Source organism: Hemitrygon akajei, chromosome 24 (genome assembly GCF_048418815.1).
Source record: "Hemitrygon akajei chromosome 24, sHemAka1.3, whole genome shotgun sequence".
NCBI classification, from domain to species: domain Eukaryota; kingdom Metazoa; phylum Chordata; class Chondrichthyes; order Myliobatiformes; family Dasyatidae; genus Hemitrygon; species Hemitrygon akajei.
The window spans coordinates 55,584,121-55,601,191 of NC_133147.1; the positions used below are offsets into that span (position 1 = coordinate 55,584,121).

The 17,071-nt window shown below is 40.7% G+C and overlaps 1 protein-coding gene across 1 annotated transcript in view; it reads right to left on the reverse strand.

Annotated features, from left to right (window-relative positions):
* Positions 1 to 17,071, reverse strand: part of LOC140715758 (uncharacterized) — an 87,243-nt gene that overhangs the window by 51,774 nt on the left and 18,398 nt on the right. Inside the window, exons 7-8 of the mRNA XM_073028128.1 lie at positions 13,948 to 14,231; positions 8,858 to 8,990 (exon numbers count right to left, since the gene is read on the reverse strand). Coding sequence (XP_072884229.1) covers positions 8,858 to 8,990; positions 13,948 to 14,231 — 417 coding nt within the window. The remainder of the gene's footprint in view (positions 1 to 8,857; positions 8,991 to 13,947; positions 14,232 to 17,071) is intronic.

Sequence of the window (17,071 nt, forward strand, 5' to 3'; positions counted from 1 at the left end):
AAAGAAACTATTCAACAATAGAAAAAGAATTGTTATCTCTTGTTTTAGCTTTGGAATATTTTGAGGTATATGTTGGTACAACTCAAAAACCACTTATTGTTTACACTGATCATAATCCGTTAGTTTTTCTGAGTAAGATGAAAAACAAAAACAGAAGATTGTTAAATTGGAGTTTGATGTTACAAGAGTACAATATTGTGATAACTCATATTAAAGGTAAAGATAATGTGGTTGCTGATTGTCTATCTCGATGTTGAATGTACAATGTTTTTTTTGGAGTGGTTTTTTTTTATTGTAACACTCCTACTGTATTGTATATTGTGTATGTTATATGATTTATACATTTGTTTTTTTTTTGTAAGTAATTGTTAAAAATTTTTGTTCTTGATAGACCAAAAATGTTTTTTTTTGGAGGGAGGTGTTACGTACCCGTGACACGTGACAGTGATACCCTTGTCACGTGACTGGGGTTGAAGTTATACTGGACATGAGGTAATGGTGGAGTGATGTCATTTTCCCGCCAGTAGAGGTCATGTGACAGGTTTTTTCTACAGGGTATAAAAGGAAGACCCACCCTGTCGGGTGGGGCAGTTCGTGGCTGGATTTGCCAAGATGACTTCATATCACTGCGTGATTTAAAGGGATGACGCAGTTTAGTTAAAAATGAAGTTTTATATAATGCCTAAAGTTTAAAAGGTCAGAGCCAACGGTTTCTTTGCTAATGGAGAGTGAAGTTTGGAGATCAAGAAAAATCGATTTTCGATGGATTGACTTCGACCTTGTGTGATCCTCATTCGGAAGGATTTCGTTGACTATTCTCGCTGTTGACCCCTGGGATGACCAGAAAGGGTTTGAGAATAGTGTGGAAGAGAGGTCAGTCACTTTAAGTTGTTATATTTAATAAAATTCGACGTGGGAGTTCGACGCTGGGAATCGAAGGACATCGACGTGGAAGAGAATTTAAATCGCTTTAAAAAGTCTCTCCTTTTAAAAGTACCGTGAGCTTTGGAACTGTCGGCATATCGTTCTTTGAACTGTTTTCATTCGGCAATTCGCTTTGGAGAACTGTTTTTTTCAATACTACTTTAAAGACTGTTTGAGACTGCAAAGCTATTAAGAACTGTCTGACCAGCTGTCAGCAGCTGAGCTCGGACCATTGTTTGGGTTTGTTTACATTTGAAGGGGGTTTGTTATCAGTGTTTAATAAACGTGTTATTCGTTATGAAACCCCTTGCCTAACTCATCTATATTATTGTTGCCCGAATACGTAACAAGATAGATAGATAGATAGATAGATAGATAGATAGATAGATACTTTATTCATCCCCATGGGGAAATTCAACTTTTTTCCAATGTCCCATACACTTGTTGTAGCAAAACTAATTACATACAATACTTAACTCAGTAAAAAAATATGATATGCATCAAATCACCATCTCAAAAAGCATTAATAATAGCTTTTAAAAAGTTCTTAAGTCCTGGCGGTAGAATTGTAAAGCCTAATGGCATTGGGGAGTATTGACTTCTTCATCCTGTCTGAGGAGCATTGCATCGATAGTAACCTGTCACTGAAACTGCTTCTCTGTCTCTGGATGGTGCTATGTAGAGGATGTTCAGAGTTATCCATAATTGACCGTAGCCTACTCAGTCAGTTGGCAGGAATAGAAGTAATAATGAGAAACAGATGAGAGATGGAGTATTCTGTAATACAGGGTCCGGAGTAGAGCAGGAGCGGGGACAGAAGCATGTGGCAATACAAAACCACAGGCTGACAGCTAAGGTAAAAGAAAAAAATGTGTTCAGCAGGAGCTACTGACAGACCTGCACGATTGCTGCTCGTGCCATGTTTTAGAGAAGGCAGAAATATAGGAAGTGTTACGGATTCAGCAATAATAAATATATAAGTGAGGCAGGGTTTTTTTTAATAACAAATAAAACATTTATTAAACACTGAAAAACAAACCCCCCAAAGTAAACAAACCACTAACGTAACCGGAAACCAGCTGCTGTGTGGCAGCTTAAACAGTTCTTAAAGGAATAAAGCGAACACAGTTCTTAAAGTGATGTTGTAAAAACAGTTCTTCAAAGTAGTACTGCAAAAGTTCAAAATGCTTACAGTCCATTGAAGGAGTGACTTTTTGAACGAATTAAATTCTCTTTCACGCCGCGTTGTTGCGGTTCCCAGTCGAACTATACTTTTCCCGGAGAATTTACGAAGATGAAAATGAAACGGCTTAAAGGCACTGACCTTTCCTTTAGAAAACTCTACCCAACCCTTTCTGCTATATTTCGCAGGGATTAACACGTGGACAGCCAACAAATTCCTTCCGAATGAGGATCAAACAAGGTCGAACCTGTTTCACCGTCGAAATCGACTTTCCTCGATCTTTTAGCTCCCGAACTCCGATCTTCACTCTCCACTGATTTTTAACTCGCAGTATTATGAAGAAACTGCCGGCAATGACCTTTTAAACTTTAGTCATTAATTAAAATTCCATCTTTCAACCAAACTGTGTCATAATATTGGACCACGCAGTGGCATGGAGTCAAAATGGCAAATCCAGCCACGAACAGCCCCTCCTCACAGGGAGGGGTCCTCCTCTTATACCCTGTAAAGAAAACCTGTCACATGACCTCTACTGGCGGGAAAATGACATCACTCCACCAGCACAAGACCACTACCTTAAGTCCAGTATAGCTTCAACACCACTGTCATGTGACAAGTACAAGATACCCATGGGTACGTAACACCTCCCACCAAAAAAAAAACTTTGGTCTGTCAAGAACAAAATTTTAACAATTGTTTACAAGGAAAAAAACAAATGTATAAATTTTATAACATACACAGTATACATAGTATCATCATATAACGTCTTACAACTTACAATACAGTAGGAGTGTTACAATTGTAAAAAACTACTCCACAAAAAATTACATTGTACATTCAACTTCAAGATAGACAATCAGCAAGCACATTATCTTCACCTCTAATATGAGTTATCACAAAATTGTACTCTTGTAACATCAAATTCCAATTTAATAACCTTCTGTTTTTGTTTTTCATCTTACTCAGAAACACCAACGGATTATGATCAATGTAAACAACAAGTGGTTTTTGAGTTGTACCAACATATATGTCAAAATGTTCTAAAGCTAAAACAAGAGATAACAATTCCTTCTCTATTGTCGAATAGTTTCTTTGATGCTTATTAAATTTCTTGGAAAAGTAAGCTACTGGATGATCAACTTCATCACCCTCATTCCTTTACATTAATACTGCTCCTGCAGCCTCATCACTAGCATCTACAGCTAATGAAAAAGGTTTTTCAAAGTCAGATGCCTTGAGCACAGGTTGTTGACATATCATAGTTTTCAACTTTTCAAATGCTTCTTGACAAGGCACTGTCCACACAATCTTCTGCAAAGGGTTAATTAATGGAAGGGCAACATTAGGAAAATTCTTACAAAATTTTCAATAATATCCTACCATTCCCAAGAATCTTCTGAGAGTTTTTTTTCCCGTTGGAGTGGGAATCTCTAAAATTGCCCGAACTTTTGCCTGAACAGGAGCTACCTTACGTTGACCCAAAACATAACCAAGGTAAGCCACAGTGGCATGTCCGAATTCACTCTTAGCTAAATTAATAGTTAAGTTAGCTTTTGAAAGCCTTTCAAACAATTTCTCCACCGCAATAATGTGTGCTTCCCAAGTATCATTTCCTGTCACTAAATCATCGATATAAGCATCTGTGTCTTTCAATCTCTGAATCACAGAGTTAATCATCCTCTGGAAAGTACCTGGGGCATTCTTCATCCCAAATGGAAGAACATTATATTCATATAGCCCAGATGGAGTTACAAATGCAGAAATCTCTCTACCTCTGTCCATTAGTGGAACACACCAATACCCTTTCAATAAATCAATCTTTGTAAGGAACTTTGCTTTTCCAACTTTATCTACACAATCATCTACTCTAGGAATTCGATATGCATCTGTTTTCGTTACAGCATTCACCTTCCTATAGTCCGTACAAAACCTAATATTACCATCTGGTTTTGGCACCATAACACAAGGTGAACTCCAGTTCGAGTTAGAAGGTCTAATAATATTATTCTCTAACATATATTTAATTTATTTCTCAGCAAGTTCACATTTTTCTATGTTCATCCTATATGGGTGTTGTTTAATAGGTTTGGCATATTTCATAATCTACATCATGTGAATCTATAGTCGTCCTTCTCGAAACATCTGGAAACAAATCCTTATATTTAAAAATTAATTTCTTCATCTGCTGTTTCTGCTCTGGCTGTAAATGTGCTAGTTTCCCATCAATATTTTCCAGAATGGTTGAATTTGGTAACCTGACAGAAACAATGTTGGATTTAGAATGAAATTCAGATGAATCATCTATCATGTTCCTAGTTAAATCAAATTCATTATCATTAACCACAACAGTCACAGTATCAGATTGCTTCTCATAATATGGTTTTATCATATTTATATGGCAAAGTTGTGTTGGCCTTCTACGATCTGATGTTTTTATCAGGTAATCCACATAATTGATTTTAGACACAATTTCATAAGGACCATGAAATCTAGCTTGTAAAGGATTCATTTGCACTGGGAAAAGAACCAGCACTTTATCTCCAAGCTTAAACATCCTCATCCTACCTTCTTTATCATACCAAGTTTTCATTTTCTCCTGAGCCAATTTTAAATGTTCCTTGGCTAAGCTACAAACTTTATGTAACCTGTCCTTAAATTTCAAAACATAGTCCAACAAATTAGTGTGTACTTCCTTACTAATCCACTGTTCTTTTAATAAAGCTAAAGGTCCTCTAACTCTATGCCCAAATAGAGTCTCTAGCTTTATCACTGAGTCCATGGAATTCCTTCCCTTCCTAAAACCACTCTGATAACTTGCCAACATTCCCCTCTTCTCAAGATCATACGATGACTTTTCTGTTATCATCCTTTCCATTATCTTGCATATATTTGATGTTAATGCTATTGGCCTGTAGTTAGTGGGTTTTGACAGATCCTTGCCAGTTTTCCTTATTGGAATTACTACTGCTTCTTTCCATGCACTTGGTAATCTTCACCCTCCCACACTCTGTTGTAAAGATGCAGCAACTTCAAGAGCGCTCCTTCCCCTGGAATTTTTAGCATTATATAGCACATCAGATCTGTCCCTGGGGAGGTTAGTCTCGATATCTTTATTGCTCTCACCATCTCTGCCAACGTCATCAATTATATCATCAGTTTCTTCCCTCCTGTTTAACACAACTGGGAGTTGACTCATTGTTCTTTCCCTTCTCCTTCTCCACTCTTTAGTCAAATGTTTTTGAACTATGTATCTTTACAGATGACATGGCCATGATTTCAGCCTTATCCCTACTGGAGACTGCTGTTTCCTCCTCAGATATCATTACTGGATATTCCCATTCCCTTCTATCCCCTCCCATCCTCTTAATCATTCCCCATACCTCTCCCACAGGTGTCATTCGTCCTATTTTGTTGCAAAAACTCCACCAACTTGCCCTTTTAACTTGATGTATAGTTCTTCTCATCACTGCCTGCACCTTCTTATATTGAATCAAATGCTGCATATTATGGGTTCTTTTAACTAGTCTGAACACTCTATTTCTGTTTTTTTTTTATACAGCCTGACAACATTACTCTGTTCACCATGGTCCCAGTTTTCTATTCATCTTATTTTTACTCCTGGGTATAGATCTTTCTGTTGCCATAATAATTGCTGAAGTCACCTGACTTTTTAATTCATCTATATTTCCAGAAATGTCAATCCTTGTCAATGCTTGTTCACTCAACTTCTGGAACTTACTCCAATCTGCTTTTCCAAACACCCACTTTGGGATTCCACCACCTGATCTTACACCCATTGATCATGAAACTGGGTAGTGATCGCTGCCTACTGTTGAAGCAGTGCAAACTCCCCAGTTACTAACTCCAGCCAAGGTATTAAACACTAATGTCATATTTAATACTGACTTAGTTCCTGTTGTTATGTTTATCCTTGTTCCTCGACCATCATTCATACATACTAAATCCTTTTCTTCCATCAAATCTGCAATTACCTTTCCATTTGAATCTGTAAATTAATCCCCCTATATTGTGCTGTGAGCATTGAAATCTGCAAACATCACTACTATATGTCTGTTTTAACCTTGTATCCTCACTAGGCTGTCCAAATCCAACCTTTTACATGAATTGTATTAGTTAACTATAACCACTTACTCCTCTTTCTCCCACACTTCCACCACTATGTATTCCTGATCATCTCCCTTTTTGAGTACCCTATATGGTATACCTTGTTCGACTAATATAGCACAACGCCCTCCTCTCCCTAGATTTCTATATTTTCTTATCATTGTATATCCATATACTGCAAAGTCTAAAGTTGGTTTCAACCAAGTCTCCTGAATACACACTGCATCCGGTTTTATAACGATTTCTTTAATAAACTGCTTGAACTCCTGACTATTGGTCAGTAAGTTCCTTGCATTCCATTGCAAAAGAATCACTATAATTAGTATTAACCAATCCATGACAATTCCTGGTTTGACTGATAAGAGATGTTCTCCATCACTTCTTCCCATGTCAATCCTACTAACCCTAAATGGTTCATTGCTGGTTTGACAACCAGGTGAATTTTTCACTTTTTGACTTTACCTCCTCTGTACTATTAATCACTCCTGCAATGAATGTTACTAGAGCCTTTTTGTCAACATAAATCCCATCATTTGTTCTTTGTTGCATCTCTCACTTTCCTCTCGCTCCCTGTTCATTACATCAGTATTCTGTTCTCTTGACATACTTACAGCTTCTGCATAAGTGATCTTTCTTTTCACTCATACTTCTTGAATTTTATTCTCCCGTCTCTTAACCTCGCACCCACTATATGCCACATTATGAGCTCCTCCACAATTACAGCATTTTGGTTGCACTCCTGTTCCACACTTTCCATATTCATGATCACCCCCATATCCAGCACGTCTCCTCTGCCTACTACAGTTTTTAGCTATGTGTTCAAACCTTTGAAAATTATAGCACCTCAATGGCTTTCGCACATACACGCTTACTGGGTAACCCCTGAAACCCAGGAACACTTTCCCTGGCACTCCTTCTTCAAATTCAATCAACACCGATTCACTTTCCTTGTTCATCTCCCTCCTTTATTGTTTTCAGTCTTTGAGCATTCATTACTTTTCTCCTTTGATATTCCTCCTCAACTCCTCCATATTTATACTCATTGGTACCCCCCCCGTGATCACTCCCTTACATCCACCACCATTTCGTGCTCCCATCCTGTGTATTCCACCTTACGTTTTCCTATCTCTCTTAATTTGAGTGCTTTCTAAAGCTGTTCCTTATTCGCATATCTTACCAATAGGTTGCCATCATTAAGGACTTTTGCAAATACTATTTCCACTATCTTATTTGCCAGTGTTGTTGTTAGCACCAACAGGTTAATTTTTTGCATGTTTCCTTAAGCCTTCTCATTAAATCTTATTATGCCAACACCTTCACTCTGATCTCGTTCATCTTCCTCACTTTCAGAGCGCTCTCCACTACCATTTTTATTCTTTTACTCCCTTTGTCTCGGTTTTCATTCATCCGTCCCCTGACTATCTCCTCATTCCCTTTACTTCTCCCTTCACAACCACCCATTTCTCCCCAGCTGCCAACCTCTGATTGGCTCACTCCTCAGTAGTTCAGCAACAAATCCTCAAGCTCCCCCAGGGCACTGCTCTCGGTTCCAACTAATACAGCACCTCTAGGCTCCAGCACAGCGCCCCAACCTCTATGGTCTGGGACACAGCGCCGACTGCTCTCCTGCCCACCAAGGCCCCTGTGAAGACCCAGAAACAACACCCACCTTCAAGTCGTGAAAAAGAGCTGGAGGTGATAAGGGAATAAATAGGCTGTAGGTGATGAACCTGGAATAAGTGGCAGAAGACTGCCATTAGCTGCATGGAGACTGGGCGGGGTATGTATTTGTAGGCTGGGGAATGGGAGTGGGAGATGACGTAATAGTTATGGCATGGAAACGCGTGGAAATAGCCGGTAGAAACATTTAACAGCCTTGGATTTTTATCAGAGTCCAGAAAAATATACCACGAGATACATGATGAAAATTGGGAGAAGATCTTACAGAATTTCCCATGGGAAATCCTCTTCCATATCAATAAACGCAGTGAAAAATCAATAAAGGTTAAGAGGTGTGGTTCTCTTAAGCAACTACATAGTTATTCTAATATGCGCCCAATTTGGCTAGCGGAGCAACAGGTCCACATCAGAGGCCATGTCATTGGCTCTTCACGCAACCCAAGAACATCTGAACAACACATTTGCACACATAAGGATATTCTTTTCGACTACAACTCCGCCCTCGATACCATCACCAGCACAAAACTAATCAAGACCTTGGCCTCGTTGTGCAATTGTATCCTCCATTTCTTCACTTCTACCTCGAAATTCAGATTGGCAGCAATATCTCCTCCTCGATTTCCATCAACGGCTATTTTGTGCAGGACATTTTAGAGGGGGCAACTAAGCTCAACAAATGAGGGCTACTCGCAGGTCAGAGGCGGTGATTTAAAACAAGAGCTTCGCGGGCGTTAGCTCGACAAACTAAATAGATTTACAGAAGTGATAAGCGGAGCGACCATTGTTGGGAGTGGGTCAGTGATGAGAGCAGAAGCAACAGGCTTTTTTCTCATCGAGGGTTCGGAGAAAGGGGGCTTCGGCGAGGTAAGAGGGTAAGTAGACTTTATGTTTGGTTTTTCTTTGCAGGTTTTGGAGGAACAGAGAGTATGAAGGTAGGATTAATACTTTGCTCTGGGTAACGGACGTGGAAATCCAGGGAATCTTCCAGTCTCCCAGATAGCACCATCTGCGCCAGCTGCGCCGAGATGCAGCTCCTGAGAGACTCTGTTAGGGATCTGGAGCTGCTGTTCGATGAGACCTAAAGTTCATTAAGGAGAGTGAACTGGTGAGATAGAAGAGCTACAGGGAGTTTTTCACCCCGAGGCTGCAGGAGTTAGATAAGTGAGTGACGGTTAGGGAAGCAAGGGAAAAGAGCTCAGATAGTAGAGAGCACCCCTGTGGCCACCCTTTCAGTAATCGCTATCTTCTGTTAGATGCTGTTCGGGGGATGACCTGATAAATGACAACTACAGCGATCGGATCTCTGGCACTGAGCCTGGATCCGTGATGCAGAACGAGAAGAGGAATGCAGTAGTCACAGGGGATTCTCGAGTGAGGGGAACAGACAGGAGTTCTGTCAGCCTGATAGAAATACCGCATGGTGTGTTGCCTCCCACGTGCCATGTTATAGAATGTCTCAGACTGGGTGTAGAGTATTCTGAAGGGAGCTGGTGACCAGCCAGATGTCTTGGTACATGTTGATAACAACGACATATGTAGAAAAAGGAGGAGGTCGTAAAGAGACAATTCAGGGTGTTAGTTAGGAAGCTGAAAGGCAGAACCTCTGGGGTAGTAATCTCAGGATTGCTGCCTATGCCACGTGTTAGTGAGCCATGACTCTCATGATCAGGTGTATTAATGTGAGGCAAGTAGTCTGCTGTAGGGGGCAGGGCTTTAGATTCCTGGATCACTGGGGCCTCTTCTGGGGGAAGAGCAACCTGTACAAAAAGGACAGGTTACACCTGAACCAAAAGAAGTCCAATATCCTAGCAGGCACATTGAAGAGAGCTGTTAGGGAGTGTTTAAACTAATTTGGCAGGGGATGGGAAGCGGAGTGATGTGGCTGAGGAAGGAGAAAACTAAAATAATCAAAGATAGCGTGCAACATAAATTATAGAAAGAATAGGCAGGATATGAGGCTTAACCAAAGCCAGTGTCATGAGTTACAGGGCAATCGAGGCATGGTACAGTTAAAAGAAGAGAAAGCAACACATACTGGACTGAAAGTGTTGTATTTGAATGCACGCAGCATAAGGAATAAAACAGACGATCATGAAATTCAGCTCCAGATTGGCAAATATGACCTTGTGGCCATCTGACTAACTGAAGACTGACTGTCATTGGAATCTGAACGTCTGAGGATATATGATCTATCGAAAAGATAGGTTAGTAGGCAGAGGAGGTGTGTGGCTCTGTGTTTTAATTTTAAATCATTGGAAAGAGATGACATAGGATTTGAAGGTGTAGAGACTCTATGGGTTGAGTTAAGAAATAGCAAGGGTAAAATGACCCCAGTGGCAGTTGTATACAGGCCTCGAAACAGCAACCGGGATGTGGATTACAAATTGCAGCAGGAGATAGAAAAGGTGTCTCACAAAGGCAATATCATGATAAGAATTGGGGATTTTAACATGTAAGTGGATTGGGAAAACCATATCAGTACTGGACATCAAGAGACAGAATCGGCAGAATGTCTAAGGGATGTCTTTTTAGAACAACTTGTTGTTGACCCCATGAGGGGATCGGCTATGTTGGATTGGGTGTTGTGCAATTATCCTGAGGTGATAAGACAGCTTAAGATTAATGATCACCTAGGAAATAGTGATCACAATATGATTGCGTTGACACAGAAATTTGAGAGGAAAAATAAAATCAAATGTGTCCGTATTTTAGTGGAATAAAGGAACTTACAATGACATGAAAGAGGAGTTGGCCGAAGTTAACTGGAAAGGGACATTTGCAGGAAGGACAGCAGAGCAGCAATGGCTCGGGTTTCTGTGAAAAATGAGGGAAGTGCAAGGCAGATCTATTTGAAATAAGAAGAATGTTTCAAAGGGAAGATGAATACTACCATGGCTGAAGTCAGAGCCAAAGTAAAAGCAAAGAAAGGGCAGACAAGGAATCCAGAGCTAGTGGGAAGATAGAGGATTGGAGAGCTTTTAAAAACTTGCAGAAGGTCATTTGGAAGGAGAGGATGAATTATGAGAGGAAGCTGGCGACTGATATCAAATATATTAAAAGCTTTTTAAAGTACATAAAGGGTAAAAGAGAGTTGAGGGCAGATATAGGACCAATACAAAATGAAGCTGGAGATACTGTAAAAGAGATGCAGAGCTGGCAGAAGAACTGAATACGTATTTTGTATCAGTCTTCACAGTGGAAGATGTCTGCAGTATACTGGACATTCGAGAGTGTCAGGGAAGTGAAGTTTGTGCAGTGAAAATTACGACTGAGAAGGTGCTCAGGAAGTTTAATGGTCTGAGGGTGGATAAATCTCCTGGACCTGATGGAATGCACCCTCTAGTTCTGAAGGAAGTAGCTGGAGAGATTGCGGAGGCATTAACGTTAATCTTTCAAGAACCAATAGATTTTCACATTGTACTGGATAACTGGAAAAATGTAAATATTACTCCAGTACTTACCAAGGGTGGGAGACAGCAGAAAGGAAACTTTAGACCTGTTAGCCTGACATCAGCGGTTGGGAAGCTGTTTGAATCCATAGTTAGGGATGAGATTATGGAGTACCTGGAGGCACCTGACAGGATAGGCCAAAGCCAGCATAGTTTCCTGATTGGAAAATCTTGGCTGACAAACCTACTGCATTTGTTAAAAAAATTACAAGCAGAGTAGACAAAGGAGTAGCAGTAGACATAGTGTACTTGGACTTTCAGAAGGCCTTTGACAAGGTGCCACACACGAAGCTGCAAAGCAACATAAGAGCCCATGGAATTATAGGCAAGTTACTAGTGTGGGTGCAGAATAGGATGGTCGGCAGAAAACAGAGTGGAAGTAAAGGTATCCTATTCTGGCTAGCTGCTAGTTACCAGTCGAGTTCCACAGGGTTCACTGTCGGGTCTGCTGCTTTTTACGAGTATGTCAATGATTTGGACTACGATTTTAATGGATTTGTGGCTAAAGTTGCCGATAATACAAACAGTAGTAGAGGTACGGGTGGTGCTGACGAAATAGAGAGCCTACAGAGAGACTTAGATACTAAAGAAAAATGGGCAAAGAAGTAGCAAATGAAATACAACGTTGGAAAGTACATGGTTATGCACCTTGGAGGAAATAAATGGACAAACTGTTATATAGATGGGGAGAGAATTCAAAATGCAGAGATGCAGAAGGACTTGACAGCCCTTGTGTAAGATACCCTAAAGGTAAATCTCCAGGTTGAGTTAATTGTTAAGAAGGCGGGTGCAATCTTGGCATTCATTTGTAGTTGTATAGAATAAAAGAGTTGGAATGTGATGTTGAGGCCCTATAAGGCACTCGTGAGACCACAATTGGTCTATTGTGTGTTGGTTTGGGCTCCTTATTTTAGAAAGAATATACTGACATTGGAGAGGGTTCAGAGAAGATTCTCGAGAATGATTCCAGGAATGAAAGGCTTACCGCATGAGAAAAGTCTGGCAGGTCTTGCGCTGTATTCTCCGGAGATTAGAAAATGAGGGGGGATCCCATGGAAACATTCCAAGTGTTAAAAAGCCTGAACAGATTAGATATGGCCGCATTATTTCCCATAGTAGGGGATTATAGGACAAGAGGGAAAGAATTCAGGATCGAAGAAATGAGATGCGGAGAAATTAGTTTAGTCAGAAGGTGGTAAATCTGTGGACATTTTTTGTCATGAGCAACTGTGGTGGCAAGGTCATTGGGTGTATTTAAGACAGAGTGCAATCAGTTGTTGATTAGCCAAGGCATCAAAGGGTATGGGGAGGAACCAGGGGAATGGGGATAACTGGAAGAATTGGACAACCCCATGATTAAAGAGCGGGTTTAAAGAGCATGATTAAATGGCCTGGCTCTGCACCTATTCTTATGGTCTTATGGTCCAACAATGGTGCAGCACAAGGCTCTGAGCGCAGACCCCTGCGCTACTCAATTTACACGTATGAGTGTATGGTTATGCACAGCTTCAACGTCACATTCAAATTTACTGACAATACCATGATCGAAGAGCGCATGAAAAGTGGTGACGACTCAGCGTACAGGAGAAAGATTAAAAATATGGCTAAAGCGTGCCATAACAACAAAGCATTACAGAATGAGAAAACGAGAGATCAATGAACCAGACTTTAATTACGAAGAAGCACAGCAGAACCTCTACTTGCTTTAGAGTACGTAAAGTTTCGGCATTATATCTAGAACTTTGACGAAATTCTGAATTCCAACCACCGAAATCATGGACAAACTTGAACGGAAGATCCTAGAAAAAGGATTGGATATGCCCAGTCTATCATGGGTAAAGTCCTCAACACCACGAAACATATCTGCACAAAGAACTGTCGCAGGAAATCAGCACCAATCATCGGGGACGCCAGTCTCCAGCACTTACGTTCTTCTCGCTGCTTATTCAGGAAGAATGTACAGGACCCTCAGGATTCACACCACTATCTTCAGAAACAGTTACTACCATTCAACCATCAGTCTCTTGAACCAAAGGGAACATCTTCCCTCAACGTCACTTGCCCCGCCCTTGAAATATTCCCACAAGCTATCAACTCGCTATCAATGACTCTTCATCTCATGTTCTTGAGAGGCATATTTTCTATTAATCGTATTATTTCTCTTTTGTATTTGGAATTCGTTATCTTTTGTACACTGATTCAGCATCTACATTGGGATGGTCTTTCATTGATTCTATTATGGTTGATATACTACTGTGGAATCAGTGAGTGTGCTCGCAAGAAAGTGTAACTCATGGTTGGATATGGTGACATATATTTACTTCAATAATGAAGTTACTTTGAACATCGAAATTTCAATTGTGTCCATCATGTCCGAATGTCTGCAAAAACCATGATTCACGAGAGGAATGGGGAAAATTGAAGGAAGACGTATAATTGATCATAATACACATGTGTCAAACCAAGGTGCGTGTGAATGTAAATTTTGTTTACTGTACCATAGGCTAGAACTCAGTCAAAATATTAGTATTCTAATCGCGAGCATATGTCATCTGTTTGAAATGGGGAACAAATTAAGCAACTCACCCACGATATTCTGTTGCTATATCCTGACAAAATCCTTCTACCGGATACCGTGCGCGTGTAAACACAATAGTAATCCCTCGGAGCATCTCCTCCGTTTGCGATGTTGAACGTCGCGCTGCTTTGGTATGAAAACTCTTCATTTACTAGTTGTCGGCCATTGTACAGGTGAAAGGTGCGACCGTAATATTCCTGATTAGTTTTCCGACAAGTAAGTATAACCGACTCATCTGACACATAGACCTTATCAGGTCGGTCACTTGATATTCGAGGTTTTTGTGGCCGAGCTGCAAGGAAAGAAAATGAATTGATTCAGACTGTGTACAAGATACGTAATCGATGTTCTCATTAGCTCCCGTGCAAAACTCCTTGTGTGCAACTACATATTTCTCATGCATAATTGCCATTATATAACTCGCCCCCTCTGAAGTTCTATTTGCAGAAATAGAATTTCCTGGAGTCAATAAGTGCCGTATGTCTGTATGCTTGAATGAATGATCCACAAGAAAGCTTTGCTAAGTTAAATGATTGCACCTCCAGAGTTATTACCTTGTCAGGAAGCTGAAGCAGAGATCCAACCACAGACCACGTACAGTGCGCACTATGCTATTTACAGAGTAGCAAATCTGAGGGGTTGGGTGCAACAAAGTCGGCGTCAAAGTTCAGGAGGAGACTAAAAATTCCAGAGAAATCCAGAATCCGCAATGGACAGAGTCCTTATTGAGATGGACAGACTTCAGATATCAATGCTGGAATGTCTCAGGAAAACTCAACGGCACAATTTGCCAACAAACAGGTGATAAGACAGGACTGAAATACACTGAGAAATCAACAGAGAGACAGATGATAGGTGCAGCTCAATGAGACCCAGGTGGCAGGAATACAAGTAATAATGAGAAACAGATGAGAGACCGAGTACTCTGTAATACAGGGGCCGGAGCAGAGCAGGAGTGGGGACAGAAGCATGTGGCTATACAAAACCACAGGCTGACATCTAAGGTAAAAGAAAAAAATGTGTTCAGCTGGAGCTACTGACAGACCTGCACCATTGCTGCTCGTGCCATGTTTTAGAGAAGGCAGAAATATGAAGATTTTACTGTTCAACACGAGCCTAGGATTTGGTACAGGAGTGAGAGCATGAGATGTTTGGTTCATTGGGCTCCTTACCACCGAAGGTGAGACTTATACAGAAGAGACAGTTTGCAGCTGAGCTGGTTGGGACTAATATTCCATCAGAAAGTTTTGCTAGGCTGCACGGGATCTGGGCAGTGTGTTAGTGAGGATGATCCTAAAGATGGCGGTGAATGGGAACTACGTGCTTGAACAGTTAGTGTAAAGGTTATGGAGATAGATGTTGTTAGTACATCAGACAAAGTCAGGAATCAAAATGCTGAGCTTGGTGCACTTAAGCCCTGAGTAGACAAACAGTACATCCATGAAATAAGTGTCGTACGAAAGACAGATGTGCTCAGGGCATGGAACAACAGCTGGATGTTTGATATTGCAGCTATTAGTGAAACCTTGCTGCAGGACTGGAAAGTCTACATTCCGAGCGTCGGTTGTTTCTCCTGAACATTCTTCTGAACATTCCGAGGTTCAGGAGAATGAGCGGGATCTCAGAGAAATATTCCGAATGTTAAAAGACATGAACAGATCAGATATGACAAAGTTATTTCCCATGGCAGAAGATTATAGGACAAGAGGGCACGACGTCAGGATTGAAGAACTCAGATGCAGAGAAATTACTTTAGTCAGACAGTGGTAAATCAGTGGAATTCATTGCCATGAGCAGCTACGTAGGCCCAGCCATTGAAGGCAGTGATTGAAAAGTTCTTGATTAGCCAAGGTATCAAAGTGTATAGGGTGTAAGCAGGGGAGTGGGATGGACTGGAAGTATTCGATCAGCCCATTATTAACTGGCGGAGCAGACTCGATAGGCCGAATGGCTTACCTCTGCTCCTACTTCTTATGGTCTTATGGTCTAACACAGCTGCAGCACCAGTCTCGCAACATAGCCCCCCGCTCGACTCACTTAACAATTATGACTGTATGGTTATGCACAGCTTCAATGACACATTCAAGTTTACTGACGAGACCACTGTCGTAGAGCGAATGAAAAGTGGTGACGAATTAGCATACAGGGGAGAGATTGAAAATATTCCTGAGGTGTGTCATAACAACAAACTATTACAGAAGGAGGAAAGCACAGATCTATGAACCAGACCTCATCAGTAAGTCAATGTTCGAAAGGGTCAGCAGTGTTTCATTGCTCGATGTTATTCCTTCAGAGGAGACCAACTGTTCTGGGCCTAACATGTAACTTTACTGACCAAGAAAGCACTGCAGCACCTCTACTTCTTTTTGAATTCTCGAGGATTGAGCATTACATCTACAACTTTGACGAGTTTCTGTAAATGTGTAGTAGAGCGTTTATTGACTGACTGCTGACTGTATCACAGCTCACCGAAATCATGGAAAACCTTGAACGGAACATCCTAGAAAGAGGATCGAATATTCCCAGTTTATCATGGGTAAAGCGTTCAGCATCAAGTAACATATTTGCACGAAAAAATTGTCGCAGGAAATCAGCACCAATCATCGGAGACGCCACTCTCCAGCATTTACGTTCTTCTCGCTGCTTATTCAGGAAGAATGTACAGGACCCTCAGGATTCACACCACTATCTTCAGGAACAGTTACTCCCCTTCAATCATCAGCCTTTTAAACCTAAGGGAAAAATTTCCCTCAACATAACTTGCCCCGCCCTTGAAATATACCCACAGGCTATCAAGTCGCATTCAATGACTCTTCATCTCATGTTCTTGAGACGCATATTTTGTATTAACGTATTATTTCTCCTTTTGTATTTGGAATTCATTGTCTTTTGCACACTGATTCTGCATCCACATTGGTATGGTCTTTCATTGATTCTATTATGGTTGGTATTCTACTGTGGATTCGGAGAGTATTCTCGCAAGAAAGTGTACCACAGATTTGGATATGGTGACACATATATACTTTAATAATGAACATACCATGAAAATCGAACTTTCAATTGTGCCCATCATGTCCGAATGTCTGCAAAAAAAAAGTGATTCACGAGGGGAAACGGGAAGATTGAAGAAAG